This window comes from Bombina bombina, chromosome 1 (assembly GCF_027579735.1).
Source record: "Bombina bombina isolate aBomBom1 chromosome 1, aBomBom1.pri, whole genome shotgun sequence".
Classification (NCBI taxonomy): Eukaryota; Metazoa; Chordata; class Amphibia; order Anura; family Bombinatoridae; genus Bombina; species Bombina bombina.
In genome coordinates this window covers 180,801,614-180,826,987 of record NC_069499.1, presented here as the reverse complement: position 1 = coordinate 180,826,987, position 25,374 = coordinate 180,801,614, and the positions used below count along the sequence as shown (strand labels likewise).

The 25,374-nt window shown below is 43.3% G+C and overlaps 1 protein-coding gene across 4 annotated transcripts in view; it reads left to right on the top strand.

The window, feature by feature from the left end:
- Nucleotides 1-25,374, top strand: part of SNX6 (sorting nexin 6) — a 236,054-nt gene that overhangs the window by 68,541 nt on the left and 142,139 nt on the right. For all 4 annotated transcript variants that reach the window (XM_053697750.1, XM_053697753.1, XM_053697751.1 and 1 more), the window contains one exon: nt 3,897-4,001. In XM_053697750.1, coding sequence (XP_053553725.1) covers nt 3,897-4,001 — 105 coding nt within the window. The remainder of the gene's footprint in view (nt 1-3,896; nt 4,002-25,374) is intronic.

Below are 25,374 nucleotides of genomic sequence, written 5' to 3'. Positions count from 1 at the left end.
AAGACCAGAAAAGAGGGCTGCCTTCTTAGGTTGCGTACGGGATCTCTCCTCTCTAGGAGTAATTGTCCCGGTACCTACAGCAGAAAGAGGTTTGGGGTTTTACTCAAACCTTTTTCGTGGTTTAAATTCTGGACTTAGTGCCTTAACAAGTTTCTGAGCGTTCATTCTTTCAAGATGGAGACGATACAGTCAATACTTCTTCTGGTTCAAGAAGTACAGTTTGACCACCATAAACCTGAAGGATGCATACCTTCACGTTCCAATACACAGGGAACATTTTCAGTTCCTGAGGTTTGCCTTTATGGACCAGCACTTCCAGTTCATAACTCTTCCGTTTTGCCTACCTACTACTCCAAGTATATTTTAGAAGGTTCTGGGGGCTCTTCTAGCCGTTGCCACAAAATGAGGCATTGCAGTAGCGTCTTACCTGGACGATATCTTGGTGTAGGTATCATCTTTTCGTCAAACGGAAGAACATTCGGAGTCCCTTCTCAGTATTCTTCGATCACATGGATAGAAGATAAACTTGGAAGAGAGTTCTCTTACTCCAAATAATAGAGTGAATTTCCTGGGGACAATAATAGATTCCATATCCATGAATATTCCTCACAGATCAGAGTTGTTGCAAGCTAAGTACTTCATGTCTTGCCCTCCTGGCCTCCTTGAGACCCTCAGTGGCTCAGTGTATGGAGGTAATCTGACGCATGGTGTCCTGTATGGACATCATTGCCTTTGCCAGATTCCATCTCAGACCCTTACAACTATGCATGCTGAGACAATGGAACGTCGACAATTCAGATCTGTCTCAACGGATTGTGCTGGACAACCTGTCCAAAGGCACATGCTTCTTGAGACTGTCCTGGGAGATTGTGACTACGGACGCAAGCCTTTCCGGCTGGGGAGCCGTTTGGGGTGCCAAGAAGGCATAAGGACTGTGGACCTTCCGATCAATATATTGGAACTCCGGGCAATCTTCAATGCCTTGAAGGCTTTGGCCCCTTCTGGGATTGTCCCAGTTTATCAGATTCCAATCGTACAATATATCCTCGGTTGCCTACAATCTCAGATACTAGAGTGGGCGGAGACTCAGATGTACGCTGTCAATGATCCACATTCCGGGTGTGGACAACTGGGAAGCGGACTTTCTCAGCAGGCAATCCTTTCACCCAGGGGAATGGTCTCTCCACCTGAGGTGTTTGCAGAGATATGCAGCGAGTAGGGGACGCCGGAGATAGATCTCATGGCATCCTGCCTCAATACCAAGCTTACCTAGGTACAGGTCAAGGAATCCTCGGGCGTAATTGATGGATGCCACTATCAATACCATGAGGTTCAGACCTACTATATTTTTCCCTCCATTACCGCTTCTCCCTCGTGTGGTGGCTCACATCAAGCAGGAGCGAGCATCAGTGATTCCAATTGCTTCATCAATGGGCCGCGAAGGACGTGGGTTTGCGGATCTGGTGGGGATGTCCTCATCTCAGTGGAGGTTACCTTGTTTCAGAGATCTACTGATACAGAGTCCCCTTCATTCATCAAAATCTAGTTTCTCTGAGGCTGACTGTGTAGGGATTGAACACTTAGTCTTAGCCAAGATAGGGTTCTCTGAGAGTGTTATCGACACTGTCTGGTTCAAGCTCGTAAGCCAGGTACTCGTATCTACCATAAAGTGTGGAGGACTTACTTGTACTGTGTGAAGAGTGTGGCTTTTCCTGGCATAAGGTTAAGGTTGCCAGAATTTTTATCTTTTCTCCAGGATGGACTGGAGAAGGGTCTATCTGCTAGTTCCCTTAAGGACAGATATCTGCCCTGTCGGTGTTACTGCACAAAAGATTCTGGATGTGCAGTCTTTAAGGCTCTGACTAGGATCAGACCTATGTTTAGATCGGGGGCTCCACTTTGGAGCCTAAATCTTCTTTTTAGTGTTTTGCAGCAGGCTCCGTTTGAGCCTATGCATACTGTTGACATTAAATTGTTATCTTGGAAGGTTCTTTTTTTTGCTGACTATTGCCTCTGCACGCAGTGTTTGAGATTTCTGCTTTGCAATGTGACTCCCCTTATTTTGTTTTCCATGCTGATAAGGCAGTTTTACGTACTAAATTAGGGTTCCTCCCTAAGGTGGTGTCGGATCGTAACATTAATCAAGAAACTCTTTCTTCCTTGTATCCTAATCCTTCTTCAGCGAAGGAACGCTTGCTTCACAATCTAGATGTGGTTCGTGCCTTGATGTTCTATCGTCAGGCTACTAAGGAATTAACCTTTTCCCGCCATTATGCCGTTGTATTCCGTCACAACGACGCTGGGCTTTAAAGCCGTTATGACGGAATACAACGTCATAGCCAGCGGCTGTCCTGAAGCCAACTGCGCTTGCAGGATTTGATTGCGGTCTGGAGGGCATTCCTAGCGTCATAGGGATGCCCCCCAGACCCGATCCCACAATTGAAATCTCGCGATCGTTTGCATGATCGCGTGATTTCAATTTGTCTACATCGGAACGTTGTTCCGATGTAGACTTTATAACCCGGTCAAGAAAGGGTTAAGACAATCTTCCTCTTTGTTTGTCCTCTATATGGGGAAGCGTAAAGAGCAGAAGGCTACTACAACTTCCCTATCTTTCTGGTAGAGGATTGTCGTCCGCTTAGCTTATGAGACAGCGGGGCAACAGCCTCCTGAGAGGATAACGGCTCATTCCACTAAAGCAGTGGCTTTCTCCTGGGCTTTTAAGAATGAAGCCTCTATGCATCAGATTTGTAAGGCGGCTACCTGATCCTTACACACTTTTTCTAAATTTTACAAGTTTGATGTGTTTGCTTCGGCTGAAGCAGCTTTCGGGAGAAAAGTTTTGCAGGCTGTGGTGCCCTCAGAATAGGGTTTGCCTATTTTTTTTTTTTTTTTGTTCCCTCCCGTTTATTCAGTGTCCTCTGGAGCTTTTGGTATAGTTTTCCTAACAGTAAGGAATGAAGTCGTGGACTCTCCCTGCCTTATTAATAGAAAACATTTATGCTTACCAGATAAATTCCTTTCCTTCCTGACAGGGAAAGTCCACAACCCCGCCCGTTATTCATTTTTTGTTAGGCGGCTCCCTTTTTAGATTTCTTCTGACACCTTTATAGCCTGATGTTTCTCCTAATTTTCCTTGTTCCCTCGGCAGAATGACTGGGGGATTGGGAAAGTGGGAGGGATATTTAAGCCTTTGGCTGGGCTGTCTTTGCCTCCTCCTGGTGGCCAGGTGTTGTAGTTCCCAACCGTAAGGAATGGACTCTCTCTGCCAGGAAGGAAAGGAATTTATCTGGTAAGCATAAATTTTGTTATCGATCTGAATCATGAAAGAAAAATATATTGGAGTTTCATGTCCCTTTAATTTTTGAGTTTTCTTTTCATTTAAATAAAAAAAGCTTTCTGCAATTCTGCAATATTGTTACCATTACATTGTCCATTGACCCAGAAAACTGTTTACCTACTCTGTGACATATGCAATGCATACGTCCTCACTTGTTTGTCTCGGTCATCTTTGCCTATGATTTTGTTTTGTTTTTTTCCGCCCCCCTTGGTTTCCCTTTAGGGTAATTTCTTTGAAATCTGTTTTGGATTATAAAAATGATTGCCGCTGTGTTTGCATTCACTGCAGATACTAGCAGAGAAAACTGCTGCAGATCTATCAATCACTTCCCTGTTCTAAAAATCTTTGTACTGTGCTATGTGAGGTATTTTACAAAGGGACTTTGGGAGGGAGAATGGTGATTTACAGCCTATATTCTGCATGTATTCTGCAGCAGCTGTTGCCTTTTTGCCTCCATACGTAATCGCTTTTCTCATTCGACATGGATAATTTTTCCAAGCCCGTTTACATAATGGATAAATACTATACAATTAAAGAATGTTCATTTTCCTTGCAGCCCAGGGCAGTTAACGTAGATCTGCAGCCTGACGCTACACTTCAGGTCGATATATCAGACGCACTAAGCGAGAGGGATAAAGTGAAATTTACTGTACATACAAAGGTGAGTATGAAAAAGTAACTGCAAATGCTATATTCAGAGATTAAAAGGTTTCATTTGTTTTAATTCTGATTAGAATAGAGCCATATAAATCCCATTTATCTATAAAGGGAAATGTATTTGCTGTACGAAAATTTCAATGCTAAGGAACAATACAAATAATTATAAACAGCATTTATATTTTATGTGACACAATACTGTGTTCCAAAGCCTCCTGTTAAAGGAACAGTAGTGCTCTTATGCATTATATTTATTTAAACAACCTTTTTTCATCCAGAAAATGTTTAAATTAAAGCTATTTTGATTTCAAAGGTAACTATATGTGTATTTTTATTTGTACAACTAGGCCCACATTTTTTCTTTCATGATTCAGATAGAGAATGCAACTTTAAGCAGCTTTCAAATTTACTCTTATCAATTTTCTTTCTTCTTTTAGTATCTTTATTTGAAAAAGCAGTAATGTAAGCTTATGAGCCGGCCCATAATTGCATGCTCTTTCTGAATCATGAAATAAAGAAAAAGTTTGGGTTCAATATCCCTTTAAGGACTGATTGCTTACTGTCTGCTTTATTGGTGGACAGCGATATGCCTTACAAGCAAGCATAAAAACAAAAATGTTATTTTCTTGTCAAAGGAGCATCTATATTACAAAATACAAAAAACTAATACATTTTAAAATGTCTTCTTTCAGTTTATAACTAAGATTTTTTTTAATTCGCAAATGTCTACAAATATTTGGTTTATAATTGCAATTACTATGTTTAAAGCTCGATATTTAAGGCTCACAAATTGTTACTGAAAACCAGATCTCATTGAAAACCTGATGATGACTGATTCTCCTGCTTGGAGAGAAATTATAGCGCAGACTTCACAGGGGCTAAACTCACTGAATGCTATAAGTTAAAGGGCGGAACCTGCAAGTCTCATGGCCCGATGATCTTAAGGTCTCTGGGCTGACGAGATTTTTAAAAAATGCTCGCCAGTACTTTTATTTCCCTGGTGGAATGATCTAAAGCCTAAAAATAGGGTTTCTCGCTAAGGGGTATATACTGCATTTTCATATTGGGAGGAGAGGCATACATTACAAAAGTGCACAATGAAATTCGTAATTCAAAAATCATACAAAATGAATAATTGAACCATTCACACAAAATTACGCCGAACAAAATGGTGAATCATTAATTGTAACAAAATTGTTCACCAGAAATCGTATCTCACAGGAATAAATCCTATTAAATGTGCAGCATAAATTGTAATTTAAGTACACTGGATGTACAAAAAAACACACAGAAATCTATACTTATAACTATAAAATAAAAAGTGTAATTGTTCTTTGTTTTTGGTAAAATGGCTGAACATGGGCGTTTAATGAGGTGTTAGTTTTAGATTCTTCAATCAAGAATTTTTTTATTTTCAAATGGTACCGGTGAGTACTATTTTCCTCAGGGAGAAATCGTCAGTCTGGATTCCCAAGAGGAATGAAGAGATCTTTTTTCTGCCCTGAGGTTGATGATCTTAGCAGACGTTACTAAGATCCATTCTGGTTCCCACAGAGCTTCTGAAGGTAGTGCAAGAAAAATCTTCAGTGTGGAGAGCGGTGTCATGCTACAAGCAGCATTGAGGTATGTTCAGTCTTTTATTTCTGAGGAGACTTGTTATATCAGAACTGGCTGACATTATTCCCTGTAAGGGAAGGGGTAAGCAGTAGACCTAGATGGATTAGGGTGTTACTGAAATTACTGATTACTACGGTTATGTAACTCAATAGGGGCTTGACACTGGGAGAGGCAGCTGTGACACTTTCTATATTTAATAATGGTATAATGATATGTGTGTCTGAAAACATTAGGGGACCACATGGCTTATTAAAACCACTTCCCATGCGGTTATGGAGACAGTTTCATAATGGCATAATGATATGTGTGTGTTAAAACATTAGGGGACCACATGGCTGTTATCGTTGTTTAAAAATAAAAATACTTTTTACAGGGTGATTTAGCTTTTTCTCAAATGGTGCAATAATTTTTGGTAAATTTGAAATGTTTAATATAATTTTTTAGTGCAAAAAAATGTTTTTGGTGCAGTACAGAAAAATTGTTGCGCTTTTATTATTTAAAGGTGCAGTACATTTTTTTTTCTAAAAATTCTTTGAATCAATAAATAATATTAAAAACGACTATTGTGGCTACTGCTAGTCTGTTTAACATGTCTGAACTTGAGGAAACTCCTTGTTCTATGTGTTTAGAGGCCATTGTGGAACCCCCTCTTACTTTGAGTACCTCTTTTACTGAAAGGGCCTTACAATGTAAAAAGGATATTTTATGTAAAGAAAGTGTGCCTAAGGATGACTCTCAGTCTGAAGAGAATCAGGATATGCCGCCAAATTCTCCCCAAGTGTCACAACTTCAACACCCACCCAAGCGATGCAGAGTTCCTCAACCGCGTCTAATTCCTTTACTCTGCAGGATATGGCTGCAGTTATATCAACTACCCTTACAGAGGTATTATCTAAGTTACCAGTGTTACAGGGTAAACACAGTAGGACAGGAATCAATGTGAATACCGAGTCCTCTGATACTTTGTTGGCTATTTCCGATGTGCCCTCACAGGGATCGGAGTTGGGGGTCAGGGAAATTTTGTCTGAGGGGGAACTTTCGGAACCGGGAAGTGTGTTACCTCAGATTCGGACGTCATGTCCTTTAAATTTAAGCTGGAACACCTCCGCCTGTTACTTAGGGAGGTCTTAGCGACTCTGGATGACTGTGACCCTATTATGGTACCACCAGAGAAATTGTGTAAAATGGACAAATATCTAGAAGTACCCGCTTACACTGATGTTTTTCCGGTTCCTAAGAGAATCTCGGAGATTTTCAAGAAGGAGTGGGACAGACCGGGTATACCGTTCTCTCCTCCTCCTAATTTTAATAAAATGTATCCCATATCAGACACCATTCGGGACTCTTGGCAGACTGTCCCTTAGGTGGAGGGAGCTATATCTACCCTAAGCGTACAACTATTCCTATTGAGGACAGCTGTGCTTTCAAAGACCCTATGGATAAGAAATTAGGGTCTTCTAAAGAAGTTATTTATTCATCAGGGTTTCCTTTTACAACCAACAGCCTGCATTGTTCCAGTTACTACTGCAACGGCTTTCTGGGTTGACGCCTTGGAAGAGTCTCTTAAAATTGAGACCCCTTTAGAGGATATTTTAGATAGAATTAAGGCTCTCAAGCTAGCTAATTCTTTTATCACTGATGCCGCCTTTCAAATTGCTAAGTTGGCGGCTAAAAATGCAGGATTTGCCATTTTAGAGCGTTATGGTTAAAATCGTGGTCTGCTGATGTGTCATCTAAGTCAAAGCTCTTGGCGATTCCTTTCAAGGGTAAGACCCTATTTGGGCCTGAGTTGAAGGAAATCATTTCTGACATTACTGGAGGTAAAGGTCACGCTCTACCTCAGGATAAGTCTGTTAAGATGAGGGGTAAATAAAATAATTTTCGTTCCTTTCGGAACTTTAAAGGAGTACCCTCTTCTTCTTCTTCCTCCACAAAGCAGGAAGGGAATTTTGCTCAGGCCAAGTCTGTCTGGAGACCCAACCAGGCTTGGAACAAGGGTAAACAACCCAAAAAGCCTGCTGCTACTACAAAGACAGCATGAAGGGGCGGCCCCCGATCCGGGACCGGATCTAGTAGGGGGCAGACTTTCTTTCTTTGCCTAGGCTTGGGCAAGAGATGTTCAGGACCCCTGGGCACTGGAAATCGTGACCCACGGGTATCAACTGGAATTCAAAAGATTTCTCCCAAGAGGGAGATTTCTTCTTTCACTATTGTCTGTAGACCAGATAAAAAGAGAGGCGTTCTTATGTTGTGTAAAAGACCTCTCTACTATGGGAGTAATTTGTCCTGTTCCAAGACTAGAACAGGGGCAGGGGTTTTACTCAAATCTTTTCGTGGTTCCCAAAAAAGAGGGAACGTTCAGACCCATTTTAGATCTCAAGAGTCTAAACAAGTTTCTCAGAGTCCCATCTTTCAAGATGGAGACCATTCGAACAATTTTACCAATGATCCAGGAGGGTCAATATATGACTACCGTGGACTTGAAGGATGCATACCTTCATATTCCTATCCACAAGGATTATCATCAGTATCTAAGGTTTGCCTTCCTGGACAAACATTTTCAGTTCATGGCTCTTCCCTTCGGGTTGGCCACAGCACCCAGAATCTTCACAAAGGTTCTAGGGTCCCTTCTGGCGGTTCTCAGGCCGCGGGGCATAGCTGTGGCGCCTTATCTGGACGATATTCTGATTCAGGTGTTGACTTATCATCTAACAAAATCTCATACAGACACAGTATTGTCCCTTCTGAGAACTCACGGATGGAAGGTGAATCTAGAAAAAAGTTCACTAATTCCACAGACAAAGGTTCCCTTCTTGGGAACTCTGATAGTTTCCAGAGTCATGAAGATTTTTCTGATGGAGGTCAGAAAGTCAAAGATTCTAAATACATGCCGAGCCCTTCAATCCAATCCTCGGCCATCAGTGGCTCAGTGCATGGAGGTAATTGGATTGATGATGGCAATGGACATCATTCCGTTTGACAGTGGAATGGGGATTATGTAAATTTATCTCCTCAGATAAATCTGGACCAGGAGACCAGAGACTCTCTTCTTTGGTGGTTGTCGTCGGATCATCTGTCCCAAGGGACGTGTTTCCGCAGACCCTCATGGGTGATAGTGACAACGGACGCCAGTCTACTAGGCTGGGGTGCAGTCTGGAATTCCCTGAAGGCTCAAGGTGTATGGACTCAGGTGGAGTCTCTACTTCCAATCAATATTCTGGAATTGAGAGCAATATTCAATGCGCTTCAGGCGTGGCCTCAGTTGGCTTCAGCCAGATTCATCAGATTCCAGTCGGACAACATCACGACTGTGGCTTGCATCAATCATCAAGGAGGAACAAGGAGTTCCTTAGCGATGACAGAAGTATCCAAGATAATTAGGTGGGCGGAGGCTCACTTTTGTTATCTGTCAGCAATCTACATCCCAGGAGTGGACTACTGGGAAGCGGACTTTTTAAGCCGACAGGCTTTTCATCCGGGGGAGTGGGAACTCCATCCGGAGGTATTTGCCTCACGGATTCTCCGATGGGGCAGACCGGAATTGGATCTAATGGCGTCTCAACAGAATGCCAAGCTCCCAAGATACGGATCCAGGTCGAGGGATCCTCAGGCTGAACTGATAGATGCCTTGGCAGTGCCTTGGTCGTTCAACCTAGCTTATGTGTTTCCACCGTTTCCTCTCCTTCCCCGGATGATTGCTCAGATCAAACAGGAGAGAGCTTCAGTAATTCTAATCGCGCCTGTGTGGCCACGTATGTGGTATGCAGATTTAGTGGACATGTTCTCTCTGCCTCCGTGGAAACTTCCAGTGAGACAGGACCTTCTCATTCAAGGTCCTTTCCAACATCCAAATATAATTTCTCTGCAGCTGACTGCCTGGAGATTGAACGCTTGATTTTATCTAGCGGGGATTCTCTGATTCGGTCATCGATACTTTGATTCAGGCACGTAAGCCTGTCACTAGAAAGATCTATCATAAGATATGGCGTAAATATATTTTTTGGTGTGAATCCAAGGGCTACTCGTGGAGTAAAGTTAGGATTCCCAGGATTCTGTCTTTTCTCCAAGAAGGATTGGAGAAAGGGTTGTCAGCGAGTTCCTTAAAGGGACAAATTTCTGCTTTGTCAATTTTGCTACACAAACGTTTGGCAGATGTTCCAGACGTTCAGTCTTTTTGTCAGGCTCTAACAAGGATTAAGCCTGTGTTTAGACCAATTGCTCCACCCTGGAGATTGAATTTAGTTCTTAATGTTCTTCAAGGGGTTCCGTTTGAACCCATGCATTCCATAGATATTAAGTTGTTATCTTGGAAAGTTTTGTCTTTGGTTGCTATTTCTTCTGCTCGTAGAGTTTTGGAGCTTTCAGCATTACATTGTGATTCGCCTTATCTTACCTTCCATTCTAATAAGGTGGTTTTACGTACCAAACCTGGGTTCCTTCCTAAGGTTGTTTCTAATAAGAATATTAATCAGGAAATCGTTGTTCCTTCATTATGTCCTAACCCTTCTTCTAAGAAGGAGCGTGCCCTGAAGTTTTACTTGCAGGCGACTAAGGATTTCCGTCAATCATCTTCATTATTCATTGTTTTTTCTGGAAAGCGGAGGGGTCAGAAAGCTACGGCTACCTCCCTTTCTTTTTGGCTGAAAAGTATCATCCGTCTGGCATATGAGACTGCTGGACAGCAGCCTCCTGAAAGAATTACGGCTCATTCTACTAGGGCTGTGGCTTCCTCATGGGCTTTTATAAACGATGCTTCTGTTGAACAGATTTGCAAGGCTGCGACTTGGTTGTCTCTTCACACTTGTTCCAAATTTTACAAATTTGATACTTTTGCTTCTTCTGAGGCTGGTTTTGGGAGAAAGGTTCTTCAAGCAGTGGTGCCTTCCGTTTAGGTTTCTGTCTTGTCCCTCCCTTTCATCCGTGTCCTGTAGCTTTGGTAATGTATCACACAAGTAAGGATGAAATCCGTGGACTCGTCATATCTTGTAGAAGAAAAGTAAATTTATGCTTACCTGATTAATTTCTTCTACGATATGACGAGTCCACGGCCCACCCTGTCATTTTTTAGACAGATTTAGATTATATTTTTTACTAACTTCAGTCACCTCTGCACCTTTGGCTTTTCCTTTCTCTTCCTAATTTCGGTCGAATGACTGGAGGTGGAGGGAAGGGTGGAGCTATATATACAGCTCTGCTGTGGTGCTCTTTGCCACTTCCTGTTAGCAGGAGGATAAATCCCACAAGTAAGAATGAAATCCGTGGACTCGTTATATTATAGAAGAAATTAATTTATCAGGTAAGCATAAATTTACTTTTTGATTTGTATTCGGCGTAAAATTCAAGTTTAAACATACGTCGGTTTCTCTGTGTACTTAGTCTTCCATTGTGAGCTTTCACATAGCAGAGAACTCTCATTATTTTTATGGAAGACAGCTGTCCACTCTCAGGGACAGCCCATTTTCTTTGATAATTGCACGACTGTCCCAGCGAGACTAAACCTGTTTTCCATCTAAAGGGGAGGAGAGTCCACGACTTCATTCATTACTGTTGGGAATTAAGAACCTGGCCACCAGGAGGAGGCAAAGACACCCCAGCCAAAGGCTTAAATACCTCCCCCACTACCATCATCCCCCAGTCATTCTTTGCTTTTCGTCACAGGAGGATGGCAGAGGAGTGCCGGAGTTTCGGAGTAGTCTCTTATGGAGGCCACCAGGAGGAGGCAAAGACACCCCAGCCAAAGGCTTAAATACCTCCCCCACTACCATCATCCCCCAGTCATTCTTTGCTTTTCGTCACAGGAGGATGGCAGAGGAGTGCCGGAGTTTCGGGAATTAAGAACCTGGCCACCAGGAGGAGGCAAAGACACCCCAGCCAAAGGCTTAAATACCTCCCCCACTACCATCATCCCCCAGTCATTCTTTGCTTTTCGTCACAGGAGGATGGCAGAGGAGTGCCGGGGTTTCGGAGTAGTCTCTTATGGAGGGTAGTACTCTTCGCATTGGGACTGGAGATTTAAGTAGTCCTGTCAGCCTCTCAGTAAGAGCCTGGGCGAAAGTTAGAGTCCGGAGATGCAGGGAGAGTCTTTCTGTGAAACCATCCCAACTCATATTAACAGCTCCATAAGCAATCGGCGATGATGAGTTTCACTGCTTGCTTTCTTCACTCAAGTCCATATCAGGAGCGAGGCTACTAACCTGTCACCCTTGAAGGGCTGTGTTCCTGTTCCATGGCGTAGATTCTGGTAAGATCGTTTCATTTTTTATTAATAATGATAACATAGAAGACAGTGTCACAGTTTGGCGCCTTTTTATCTTTACAGAATCAAGGGTTAATATTCCTGGAAGGGGGATTATTGAACAGGGGGGGTTATGCATGATATTGTTTATTGTGTCATTGCTGTGTTATGTGCGAGATGAGGCTCTGGCAATGTGTGGAACTTTCATGTTATTTGCGAAAACGTAGCACGGACATTTTTTGGCGTGTTTTTCCCTAGTGCAGGTGCGGTCCTGACAGCCATTCCATATGACTGGGTGTGCTATCTATCCTCTTTGTTGATCTGTGGTGCAGGAGACGTAGTGGATTCTCTAGTCCGGGTTCTAGGAGGTGGTGAGTGCCCCGGCCATTGGTGGTATAAAGGTGCCTTTTTTTTTTTATAAATAAAGTTAGTCTACCCAAACGCGCAAGCGATGGAGGACTCTGACGCATTGGAGGGATCTCCTTCCTTAACAAAGATTCATTACTGTGTTTATTGTGAGGAGGTTTTGGTAGATCAGCCTGCTCAACTATGTTCCACATGCCTTGATAAAGTTACAACATCTAAATGTAAACGGATGTCTAGTACTAAGCCGTCCACCTCTGAGGGTTCTTCGTCCCGGGAGGTGCGTTTCCTACATGCATCTCAGATTGCACATACAGCGCCTCGGGGTCCAACCATTGCTCCTTCGGGAGAGATTCGTTGGCCGGCAGACTTTGCGGAACAACTGGAATCGGCGGTTTCGAAAGTGATTCATGCCTTACGTTCTGCTAAGCACAAGCTTAGGGTTTATCATAGAGGCCCGGCCCAGGGTTTGTCCATGCCGATGGCTGATGCAGAGGCTCTATACAATGACAGGCCCACTCTGACACTTCGGAGGAGGCCCCTTCTGGGTCGGAGTCCATGTCATCTAAACCTCCGGTGGCGGAGGAGCCTGGTTATAGGTTTAGGATGTAGAATCTGTGCTTCTGCTACAGCAGGTGCTTGCTACTCTGGAGGTTCCGGAACCTAAGATACCGGAGGAACCTGCGATTCCTAAGCTTGACAAGGTATACGAGGACAGGGTAGTGCCCCAGTCTTTCCCGGTTCCCGTTAAGATGGCAAATATTAAGATTGAATGGGAGCGATTAGGGTCGTCCTTTTCCCCTTCTTCTTTTAAAAAGCTGTTCCCCGTTCCGGACTCTCAGCTTGAGTTGTGGGGGACCATCCCTAAGGTGGATGGGGCCATTTCTACGCTCGCAAAGCGGACGACTATTCCCCTTGAGGGTAGTTCGTCGTTTAAAGAGCCCATGGATAAAAATCTGGAAAACATGTTGAGAAAGATGTTTCAGCACACAGGGTTTGTTTTTCAGCCAGCAGCGCCCGTTGCGGTGGCCGCTGGAGCTGTGACATATTGGTGTGAATCCCTGTGTGAAATGGTCGAGGGGGAAGACGTCCATCGATGAGATACAGGAGAAGATTAAGGCGCTGAAGGTCGCCAATTCTTTCATCTGTGATGCCAATATGCAAATTATTCGCCTGAATGCCAAGGTGTCAGGTTTTTCTGTTTTAGCGTGCGCAGGGCTCTGTGGCTAAAATCTTGGTCTGCGGACATGACCTCTAAAGCGAGGCTGTTGTCCCTGCCTTTTCAAGGAAAGATCCTGTTCGGTCCAGGATAGGATTCGATGATATCCACGGTTACGGGAGGCAAGGGAGCTTTCCTACTGCAGGATAAGAAGGCTAAGCCTAAGGGATCTACTTTTTTCTTTTTTTTGTCCCTTTTGTGCGGACACAACCCAGCGCCAGCAACCCTCCGCGAAAGCAGACCAGTCCAAGGGATCTTGGAAGCCGACTCAATCTTGGAATAAGTCCAAGCAGAGCAAGAAGCCCGCCGAGACGAAATTGGCATGATGGGGCGGACCCCGACCGGTCTACGGATCACGTAGGGGGCAGATTATCTCTATTCTCAGATGCATGGTTGCAGGATGTTCAGGACCCTTGGGTGCTAGAAGTTGTCTCCCAGGGTTACAGGATAGGGTTCAGATCCCATCCGCCCGATGGGGCAGATTCCTCCTGTCAAACCTGTCCTTCAAGACCGGAGGAGAGAGAGGCCTTTCTAGAGTGAGTGAGAGATCTCGCCTCTCTCAGGGTTATCGTACCAGTATCCCTAGTCGAAAGGGGTCTAGGGTACTTTTCCAACCTTTTTGTGGTTCCAAAGAAGGAGGGCACGTTCCGCCCAATTCTGGACCTAAAGTGTTTAAACAAGTTTCTAAATGTGTTCCATTGTTCAAAATTGAAACGATCAGATCTATTCTGCCCCTAGTTCAAGAGGGACAGTTCATGACGACTATAGACTTGAAGGACGCTTACCTTCATGTGCCAATCCACAGGGACCACTTCAGGTTCCTAAGATTTGCATTTCTGGACCAACACTTCCAGTGTGGTCCTTCCTTCTGGTCTGGCGACGGCCCCGAGAGTCTTCACAAAGGTTCTGGGGGCACTGCTTGCAGTGGCCAAATCCAGGGGCATTGCGGTGGCGCCCTTACCTGGATGACATCCTGGTTCAGACGCCGTCGCTCAGCCTCACAGAGGATCATTTGTGGGCTCTTCTTCTTCTGCTCCAATCTCATGGTTAGAAGATCAACTCAGGAAAGAGTTCCCTAGTTCCCAGCAACAGGGTGGAGTTCCTGGGCACGATAATAGACATGTCCATGAAGATATTTCTCACAGATCAGCAGCGCAGGAAGCTTGCGTCCACCTGTGTTGCCCTTCAGTCCTCCTCAAGCCCATCGGTGGCTCAATGAATGGAGGTGATAGGTCTCATTGTGTCAAGCATAGATGTCGTCCCATTCGCCAGGTTCCACCTCAGATCTCTTCACTTGTGCATGTTGAGAAAGTGGAACGGCGATCATTCAGATCTATCACAGCTGACATCCCTGGATACTCGGACTCGGAACTCCCTCTCTTTGTGGATTCGTCCAGAGCAACTGTCCATGGGGACATCCTTCTTGAGACCGTCCTGGGAGATTGTGACCACGGACGCCAGTCTGACAGGATGTTGAGCTGTTTGGGGTGCCAGGATGGCACAAGGAAAGTGGTCCAGGGAGGAGTCTCTCCTTCCGATCAACATCCTAGAACTACGAGCAATCTACAATGTTCTGAAGACTTGGCCTTCTCTATGGTCGGTCAGTTTCATCAGATTCCAGACCGACAACATTGCCTCGGTGGCTTACATCAACCATCAGGGGGGTACGAGGAGCTCCCTCGCAATAAGGGAGATGTCTCGGATTCTGGAGTGGGCAGAGTTCCATGACTGCTCGCTCTCATCGATTCACATTCCGGGTGTGGAGAACTGAGAAGCGGACTTTCTCAGCAGACAGTCCTTAAATCCGGGGGAATGGTCTCTAACCCCGAAGTGTTTGCAGAGATTTGTTACAGATGGGGAACGCCAGAGGTAGATCTCATGGCGTCCAGACTCAATTGCAAACTACCTCGATACGGGTCGAGGTCCAGGGATCCCCAGGCAGAGCTGATAGATGCCTGAGTGGTTCCTTGGGGATTCAGCCTAGCTTACATTTTTCCTCAGTTACCACTGCTACCTTTCATAGTGGCACACATTAAACAGGAGCTTAATGCTCCTTCGTGGCAGCAGAGGACGTGGTTTGCAGATCTGGTGGGGATGTCATCCTCTCCATCGTGGAGGTTACCCTGTCGCAGGGATCTGCTGTCACAGGGCCCCTTTCAGCATCAAAATCTAGATTCTCTGAGGCTGCGTGGAGATTGAACGCCTAGTCTTAGCCAAGAGAGGCTTTTCTGAAAGTGTGATACTCTAATTCAGGCAAGGAAGCCAGTCACTCGTCACATCTACTATAAGGTGTGGAGGATTTACTTGTCCTGATGTGAGAAGCATGGATATCCTTGGCATAAGGTGAAGGTATCCAGGATTCTGTCCTTTCTTCAGGATGGCTTGGAAAAGGGTCTTGCTGCTAGTTCCTTAAAGGGACAGATTTCGGCATTATCAGTCTTGTTGCATAGGATATTTACTGAGCTCCCTGACATCCAATCTTTTGTTCAGGCTCTGTCTAGAATCAGACCTGTTTTAGGCAGTCGGCTCCGCCTTGGGGCTTAAACTTAGTCCTTAAGGTTTTGCTGAGGGTTCCGTTTGAACCTATGCGTTCCATAGACATTAAGTTTCTGTCCTGGAAGGTTCTCTTCCTGTTGGCTATTGCATCGGCACGCAGAGTATCTGAGCTAGCTGCCTTGAAATGTGACCCTCCTTGAATAAGGCATGTATTTAGAGTCACGCTCATATGTTAAAACATAGCCCATGTATACGTTCCAGCCTTGTGTAATTTTGATGAAGCGGGGGACAGTGGATGCACAGGATTTGCGGCTCAATATAACATTGCAGTACACACTACGAGTCACTCGTTATGTAGATAAATATTTCGACTCACCACTCCGAGGACAAGCTAGACTCCTATCGGGACCTTCTTTTATCGATCCACCGACTTTAGCTCCGAACCAGGTTGTTTTACACTTTCAGGAGCCTGTTCTGCTTCCGCTACCACTGCAGCTAGTGAAGCTGGCGCCTCCGGATGACGTCAGTAATCTGATCCATTCAGTCGGTCTCGTTGGTGCTGTCAGTACCTCTTTGCAACTTAGCAACCGCTCTCCTCTCACTCACAGCTTTTCACCCTCACGGTTGGAACCGGCTTCTGGTGTACAGGCCATTGGATGCCACATCAGAATGAAAGAAACTTGGGTCCTTGCAATAGGAAAGAAGGAGCTCCTCCTTATCTGGTGTTTCTTGCGGATAAGGCTGTACTGCGCACTGGTTTGGGGTTTCTCCCCAAGGTGGTGTCTAACCGTAACATTAATCAGGAAATAATTGTTCCTTCTTTGTGTCCTCACCCTTCTTCAAATGAGAGGTTACTTCATAACCTGGATGTGGTTCGTGCCTTGAAGTTTTATCTTCAGGCTACCAAGGATTTCTGACAGTCTACATCTTTTTGTGGTGTATTCTGGGAAGTGCAAGGGGCAAAGGGCCTTTGCTGCTACTTTGTTTTTTTTGGATGAGGAGTTTGATTCGCTTGACTTATGAGACAGCGGGACATAAGCCTCCTCAGAGGATCACGGCTCATTCAACTAGAGCTGTGCCTTAGTCTTGGGCCTTCAAGAATGAGGCCTCTATGGAGCAAATTTGTAAGGCGGCTACCTAGTCCTCCTTACACACTTTTTTTACAAAGTTTTACAAGTTTGACGTTTTTGCTTCTGCGGAAGCTGTTTTTTGGAGAGAGGTTTTGCAGGCTGTGGTGCCCTCTGATCTCATTCAGTGTCCTCTAGAGCTTGGGTATATGTTCCCAACAGTAATGAAAGAAGCCGTGGGCTCTCCTCCCCTTTAGATGGAAAACATAAATTATGCTTACCTGATAATTTAATTTCCATCGAGGAGAGTCCACGGCTCCCGTCCGTATCTCCGATGGGCGGACCTAAATTTATTGCTCTTTTGGCACCATTTATACCTTGATATTTCTCCTACTGTTCCTGGTTCCCTCGACAGAAGGACTGGGGGATGAGAGAAGTGGGGGAGGTATTTAAGCCTTTTTGGCTGGGGTGTCTTTGCCTCCACCAGGTGTCCAGGTTCTTAATTCCCAACAGTAATGAATGAAGCCATGGACTCTCCTCCCCTCGATGGAAATGAAATTATCAGGTAAGAATAATTTTATGTTTTTTCACGTTTTTGGTGAAGAACTTTTGATAATCGGTCACCCAGACAAATGACTCCCATTAAGCTCTCTGCTCACATGACATGATATAAAATGATCCTCAAGCACAGCAAAATTTTGCACGAGATTCTAGATAGGCAAATTTTGCTTTACTTCTATAAGGGGTGTTCTCTGCATTTATGTATGTGAATGAGAAACAAGCGTATAGCACTGCATGACATGAAAGCTTTGTTACTTGTACTTTTATACTTAAAATTGGGTCTTTTCAGTATTATTACATTTAAGCTTTGCACTTTCTATTTTGTTTGTAATACACTAAGATTCAGCAGTAATTTTACAAATCCTGATTATGTTTTGAAAGTTTCTGGGTTACATTAACAAATTAGGATCATACGTTGTATATTTCTATGTATTTTGTACAACTTACATTGCAATTTGTATTTGCTCTATTGTAAAATAACACAGCTTCAGAAAGTGGGAGGGACAGGGGAGTTCCCAGGGTATGTCTGAAGTTCTCTCACAATTCTTGTGAAATGTTGTAAGCAGTTTACACAAGCTGCTCTCAAAGCTGCTCTCACTAAATTATTTTTCCAAGCTGTATGCAGGTGACTTTTTCTAAATATACTTCTTTAACTAACAGAAAAGTAATTTCCATCTTAATATGAGGAGAGTCCACGGCTTCATTCCATGTGGGAATACAGAACCTGGCCACCAGGAGGAGGCAAAGACACCCTAGCCAAAGGCTAAAATACCTCCCCCACTCCCCCAGTCATTATTTGCCTTTCGTCACAGGAGGATGGCAGAGAAGTGTCGGAAGATTTGGCGTAGTACTCTTCGCTATGGGACTAGAGTTTTAAGTAGTCTTGTCAACCTCTCAGTGAGAACATTGATGAATGTTAGGGACTGGAGATGCAGGTTGAGTCTTTCTGCGAATCCATCCAGACTCGTATTAACAACTCCTAAGCAATCAGTGTTGACGAGTTTCACTGGTTGCTTCTACCACTCAAGTCCATGTCAGGTGCGATGCTACAAGACTGTCAAACTTGAGAGGCTTTGTGTCTGTTCCACGGCGATGATCCTGGTAAGATTGTTTCATTTTATATCATATTATAACGTAAGAAGACAGGGTTACAATGTGACTCTTTTATCTGTATGGAATCATTTCCGGAAGGCGATTATTGAACAGGGGGGATTTATGCATGATTTTCATTATTATGTCTTATGCTGCGACATGTGTGAGATGAGTTTCTGGCAGATGTGGGAACATTCAGGTTTTACTTTCTTTTTGGATAAACTGTGCAGCCTGTTTGTTTGGCGCACTTTTCTTTCTGCAGCAGGGGTGGTCCTGCATGGCACTCCATGTGACCGTGTGTGGCCTCATTAACTTCCTTTTTCCTGACCGTGTGGTTTACAGGAGAAGAAGCAGTTTCTCTGTGGGGCCTGATTCATAGGAGGTGGTGAGTGTCCCGGCCATTGGGGGTATAAAGGTGCCATTTATTTTTTCTATAGTCCATTTTAAAAGCTCAAGCTATGGAGGACTCTGATGCATTAGAGGGTACTCCCTCTTTACCAGGATCTAATACCTGTTTTTATTGTGAGGAGTCTACGGTATACCGGTCTGCTCAACTATGTCCCACATGCCTTGATAAAGTAATTATATATAAAAAGACTAAGATGTTTAGTACAGGCAGGGGACTTCCGTTGGGGGAGGAGTCATGCAGCTCACCTGCATGCCGGTGCTGTGAGAGGACGCCGCATCATCAGCTCCCCGCTCTCCGCCACTTGCCTTGGAAGCTTGCCTAGGTGGTCGAGTGTGCCGCTCAGCAGGGTTACAACCCACACGAGAGCTTGAAGTCAAGACAAGCCTTTTGGCTGCAACTGCTCGGCAGTTTGCCTTCTCTTTTATCCGTTCCTACAAGTCTTCCCCTATAAGGGATTATCGTGGTTAGTGGAAGTGAATCAAGACCGATCTGCCCTGGACGTCCTAAGGTGATTGAAGTAGCCTTCGCCAGGCCGGGTGGTAATTCTGCTTTGTGTGCTGGAGTGCCCAGAGGGAATTGCAAGCAGTGTAGATCCGGTGCCGGTTCCGGGCACACCCCCAGACGCTCCCTGGTGAGTAGCAGAGGCAAGTTGGACCTGCCCTGAACACACAAAGCAGATTGAAGTAGCCTATGTCTGGTCAAGTGTTCAGAAGGAATTGCTCGCATTGGAGATCCGGTGCCGGGTCCGGTCACACCCCCAGACGCTCCATGGTGAGCGGTAGAGGCAAGCCAAGATCGCTACTACCCCCAAGAAATCCTGGATATCTGTCAAAGGCAACAGGAGCAGGCACAGGACAGCCTATTGGAGGCCGGAGGATTGCATCTAATCTAAGGTAGACTTTATTTTCTGTGAATTGTCTCCTGGTGTCAGCCCAGAAAATACAGCCGGTGGGGTAAATTATAAGCCCACCATAGGGGTCGACGCTACAGTGAAAATCCATTCCTTCAAGGTGGGCTCCAGTGTGTTAGGTATCTCTCTGGGAAAAGAGAGCTATTGCCAATTAGGGTACGGTGCAGTCCACAGGTTTGGGGATAATATGAGAGGACGCTGATCCTTGGCTCTGCTTCCCAGCCTTCTTGATGCGGGTCCTAGAGCTATAGCGGCTGTGTAGAGGGCAGGTGTGCTTTTCCCCCAGACTGTATAGGACTCTTATCTAATAACCGGGCTCTTCCTGGGCTGTTATTTTTCACCTATAGTCGATGTTATGAGCATCTGACTTTCCGTAAAGAATCTGTCACTTCTACAGTTTTTGCAAAGCACTGGCAATGTCCTGGCTCCCTTGGTAGAATTGTTGAGGTAATCTTCCTCTCCTGTCAACGTGCCAGCTTCAGCGATAACGAAAAAATGTTTTTTGCTGCATTAGGTGTGGGGCTATATGTTATTCTATGGTTAAGCACTAACAATCTGTGGCTGCTGTTTCCCGAAGCACGAGATCAGAAAGGGGGGAAAAAAAAGAGAGGGGAAAGAAGAAAAATTACACAGCGGAGAAATTCCAATAGCTGTTCTATGTGCTTTCTCAAGTTGTTGTCTCCCCTCCTAAAGAAAACCGTATAAGCTAATATTTATGATAAGACGCTTTCCAGCCTCGTGAAGGATTGTTTTTTCCCGCTTTATTGATTTATTGATGTTTGGATGCTTTAGCTGATTGAGTTTGATGCTTCAGATTGTATTTTTTCTAGCTCTTATAATAATAAGCTGGCCAGCCTCGCCTGTGTTTTAAAAATTATTACCAAATATAAGGGAATGTGTCTAACTCACGGTTAGAATATGATTGCCCTATTTTTGTTACAATTATAAGTCAGACTGCTATTCCTGTCATTTAAAAGTGTTACTAAATGTAAGGAATGTTTTGAATTTTTGCTTAAATGACAGCTTGTTAGCAGAGGTTGTTGTATTAAACTTCAGCTGTAGGGAGGTATATGTATTAAGGCTCAGACATTATCTCTAGGGTGAAATCATTAATTTCGGCATAGCGCTTTTTAGATAGAGGGTAAAAGCCCACTTCTAGTATGTGTGGGTAGATCAATTAAACTCCGGAGTGCGATACTAAATAGCAGTTGTTGTTTTTTTGCCATCAGCGGCTCTTGTGAAATCCTTTTTACGACTCCCCCCTATTTTTTTTTTCTTCTTTTTTTTAAGGCTTGCTGTGTCGTTGAGGTTTTCTATTTAGATATAACTAGAGAGTTCTCCCTTTTGGGGTCCCAGTTTGTAATAGATTTACTCAATAGTTTATTCAGGAGGTAAATAGCTCTGCTCAGACCGTTGGTACAATCTCGGATAATTGGTAGCATTTATATTCTTAGGAGGATATTTTTTGGGGCTTTACTGCACTATAAGATAAAACATATCTGCTTCTTCAGGGAGTATACACAGTTAAGAGCACTTGTATAAATTTGATTATTGTGATATCTTCCGTTACTACGGCCTAACTCACTTAGTTTTAAGGTTTACACCAGAGCACTTCACAATTTCCTTTTTTTTTTTCACTTCTCACTATTTATATGTCAGAGAGACATATTCCAAATAAAAATTAGACTCCCTAATTCACCAGGAGGGGTCGGTTTGTCCGGATCCTTGCTTCTATTATTTTTTTTGCACGTTTGTTTCACTCTTATTTTCCAATCACTAATTTATGGATAAATATCTATCACAGGGGAAATCCTCTTCCCCCAGAATGCCGAATAAAGCTAAGGACAAAAGAGCGAAAGTACCCGAGTAGTTATCTAGTTTAGATAACACGACCGAACCAATGACTAATTCTGCTGATACGCCTTGATTGCTCAACTGTCTGAATTATTTTCACCGCAATTTGACATGATCAAAAAAGAGTTGGGCTCAATTTCTTCGGAAATTACCGCGTTCTCAGCAGAAGTAAGACAATTTTATAATAGAATGCAGGAAGCAGAGAGTAGGATCTCTGATTTGGAGGCCAGGTCAGCGCTCAAGGTAGTATAATTACCCAACAGGATTCTAAAATCACTAATTTGGAAGGGCGGTTGGATGACCTTGAAGACAGGGCGAGAAGAAATAATATTAGAATTGTGGGTCTTCCAGAATCTCCTGAGTTTGAAGATCTGCTCCAGTTTACTTCTATGATATTACCACAGAGACTGGGAGTCCCACAATCAATGTTACCCATCACGATTGAGAGAGCCCATAGAATTGGTCCCAAAAAAACTTTAGAGACAGCTCAGGGCAGAAGTAGAATGTGTATATGTAAGGTATTGAATTTTCAGGATAAAATGAAAGTAATGAAACTGTTTAAAAAATTGAAGGACCCCCTAATATTTGGTAATAGTAAAGTCCTTTTGTTTCAGGACTTTTCAGCCGAAACCTCGCAGAGAAGGCGGACGATGGCTCCCCTCTGTACCCAAATTATTAATAAAGGTATTCAGGCGCGAATGATTTATCCCGCTAAAATAATAGTTGAGTACGGGGGATCTCGCCTGATCTTCTCTGAGGTGGGGGAAGTAAAAGAATTTCTTAAAGATAAATGAGATCGATATCAGCTTGCTTTTGCCTGGTAAATTTATTGTTTAGATTACAAGATATTGTTATATTTCTGATGTGTTTGCTAATTTTGAATAGAGCTAATGTTAAATTTGATGGACTGAATGTCAAAAGTAAAGATTTTTTATTTATACCTTGTAAGATAAGGATGCTTCCCGTCTGTTCAGTTACCCTTTTCTCCTTGGTGTTTTTTTTGTTCCCCCCCCCTTTTTTTTTTCTCTCTTCCTCCCTTCTTCCTTCCTACAGGTTCTTAGAGATAATTAGTTTACGTTAATCGATGGAGCTTAAAATAACTTCTTGGAATGTGGGGGGGGGATCTCTTCACCCTCTAAACGTAAACTTATTGTTAAACTCCTAGCAAGGAAGAATCCAGATATCTTCTTCCTCCAAGAAACCCACTTGGAAGAACAGGAAGCTAAAAAACTCAAGATTAAATGGGTAGGGGAGGTGGTAACCTCTTCAGTTAGAGGTAGGAAGTGTGGGGTAGTGATTCTGATAAATAAGTCTCTTGACTATAAGGTTATCCAGGCCGAGATAGATCCAGAGGCCAGATTTATTATTCTGCACATTTGCATAAATAAGATTAAATTTACCTTGTGTAATATCTATGGTCCCAATAAATTTAACTGAGTTTTGGGATAAAATCAAAATCAAGTTGTTCCCATATGTTAAAGAGAATTTAATAATTGGTGGGGACTTTAATATGACTTTATACCCGGAATTGGATAGGCTTTCAACTAAAAATATGTCGGAGAATAAGAGAAGTTCAAAGTATTTTTTGAGATTCTGTCAGAAATTACAGGTCCATGATGTGTGGTGTAGGTTGAACCCCGATGTACAAAATTTTACTTGTGAATCTAAAGCGCACAGAACGTTCTTGCGTATAGATCTTTTTTTGATTGCAGTTTCACTTTCAAGTGGCAAATTGAAGGCTGAAATCGGAGAGATCATGATCTCGGACCACGCAATAATCTCCGTTTCTTTGCTTTAACAAGATAGAATTGGCTGTAAGAACTCCAGATTTTTTTATCCTAGATTTATGTCTTGGTTAAAAGAAAAATGGAACGAGTACTCCAGGCTTAATTTGGCATACCTTCATAAAATTGAATTTTTTTGGGAAGCTGGCAAAGCCGTTTTACGGGGTGAAATAAAGGGATTTCTGAATGCTAGGAATAAGAAAATTCGTGCCAGGGATGTGCAATTAACCAATCAGGTTAACAAATGCTTTTAGGAACTATCAATGTCTGCGTTCCAGGACTAACTGGAATACATATGTAAACGCTGAGAAAGAGAGAGATTCCGTTCTATTACAAAAACATCAGGAAGAAGAGCTAAAAATTAATTTAAGGTTTAAGAGCATTTACGGTTTAAGAGCATTCATGGTAGTTCATCTAAAAGTTTGGCGAGATTAGTCAATTCTAGGAAAAATAAGAATCTTGTTCCTGTGATACAGCATTTGGGTAGACGCACCTCTGATATGGAAGAAATCGCCGGAATTTTCCTTGAATTTTACCGACAATTATATGCGGAAGGAGATTTTAATCAAGATAATGATAATGAAACAAACTTCTGGTCCCTGATCTCGGTACCCAAAATTCAATTAGAAGTTCTGGATATGCTGAATGCCCCTATTTCAGTTGAGGAAATCAGTAGTGCGATATCCCGGGCTAAATTGAACAAAGCAGCAGGACCAGACGGGTTACCCTCGGAATTTTATAAAAGCTTATCCGAGCTGCTTATTCCAATATTAGAAAAACTATATAATAGCTATTTTATATCGGGTAATGTACCCTCTTCGTTATTTTCGGCGGCTAATATCTCCTTGATCCTTTAAGGGAAAAATCCAGAGGATCCGGCCTCATATAGGCCTATTTCAGTTCTCAATGCAGACTATAAAATTCTCGCTTCCATTATGTCTTACAGATTGGTTCTATGTTTGGAGAAACTTATACATCCGGACCAGGTGGGCATCTCTGTGTTCCTCCAAGAATATAAGGAAATTAATAACATTAGTCGATTTTATTTGGAACTCAGAACAGCTTAAGGAGAGGACTGATCTTAAGAACATAGCGGTTCTCACTTTAGATGCAGTCAAAGCTTTTGACGGCATCTCCTGGAAACATATGTTCTCAACTCTGTGCAAATTTCTTTTTTTCCGGTAATTTTCTCAATTTTGTGCAAAAGATATATCAGAAACCTGTCTCGTATTTACTAGTTAACGGCATGATCTCTCCCGAGATTCTTCTACAAAGAGGAACAAGACAGGGTTGCCCGCTTTCGCCTCTTCTCTTTAATATTGTGTTGGAACCCCTGGCTATCAAACTTCGTGAAATTCTCCCTGGGATTTTGTTGGGGGGCCAAAATCTGAAAATACTACTCTATGCTGATGACATCCTACTTTTTCTAAATAAAGCGACTGTTACTATTCCGAATGTGATAAATGCGATAAATCAATTTAGCACATTTGCAGGCTATAAGATCAACATGGAGAAGAGCGAATTGATGTGGCTAGGGACCCGGTGTGCGGATCAACCCATAACAATTTTCCACAAGGTGGATGCTGTTCAATATCTTGGGCTAGAGATCAATAGAAACCCGAAACTATGGTATCAGGCCAATTTTGGTTGGCTATTTCAGAAAATCCAAGAGGATCTTAAGATATGGGCAGCATTTCCCTTATCTATTTCAGCCTCGGTCAATTTGATTAAAACAATAATTTTCCCGAAAATTCTTTACTATCTTCAAAA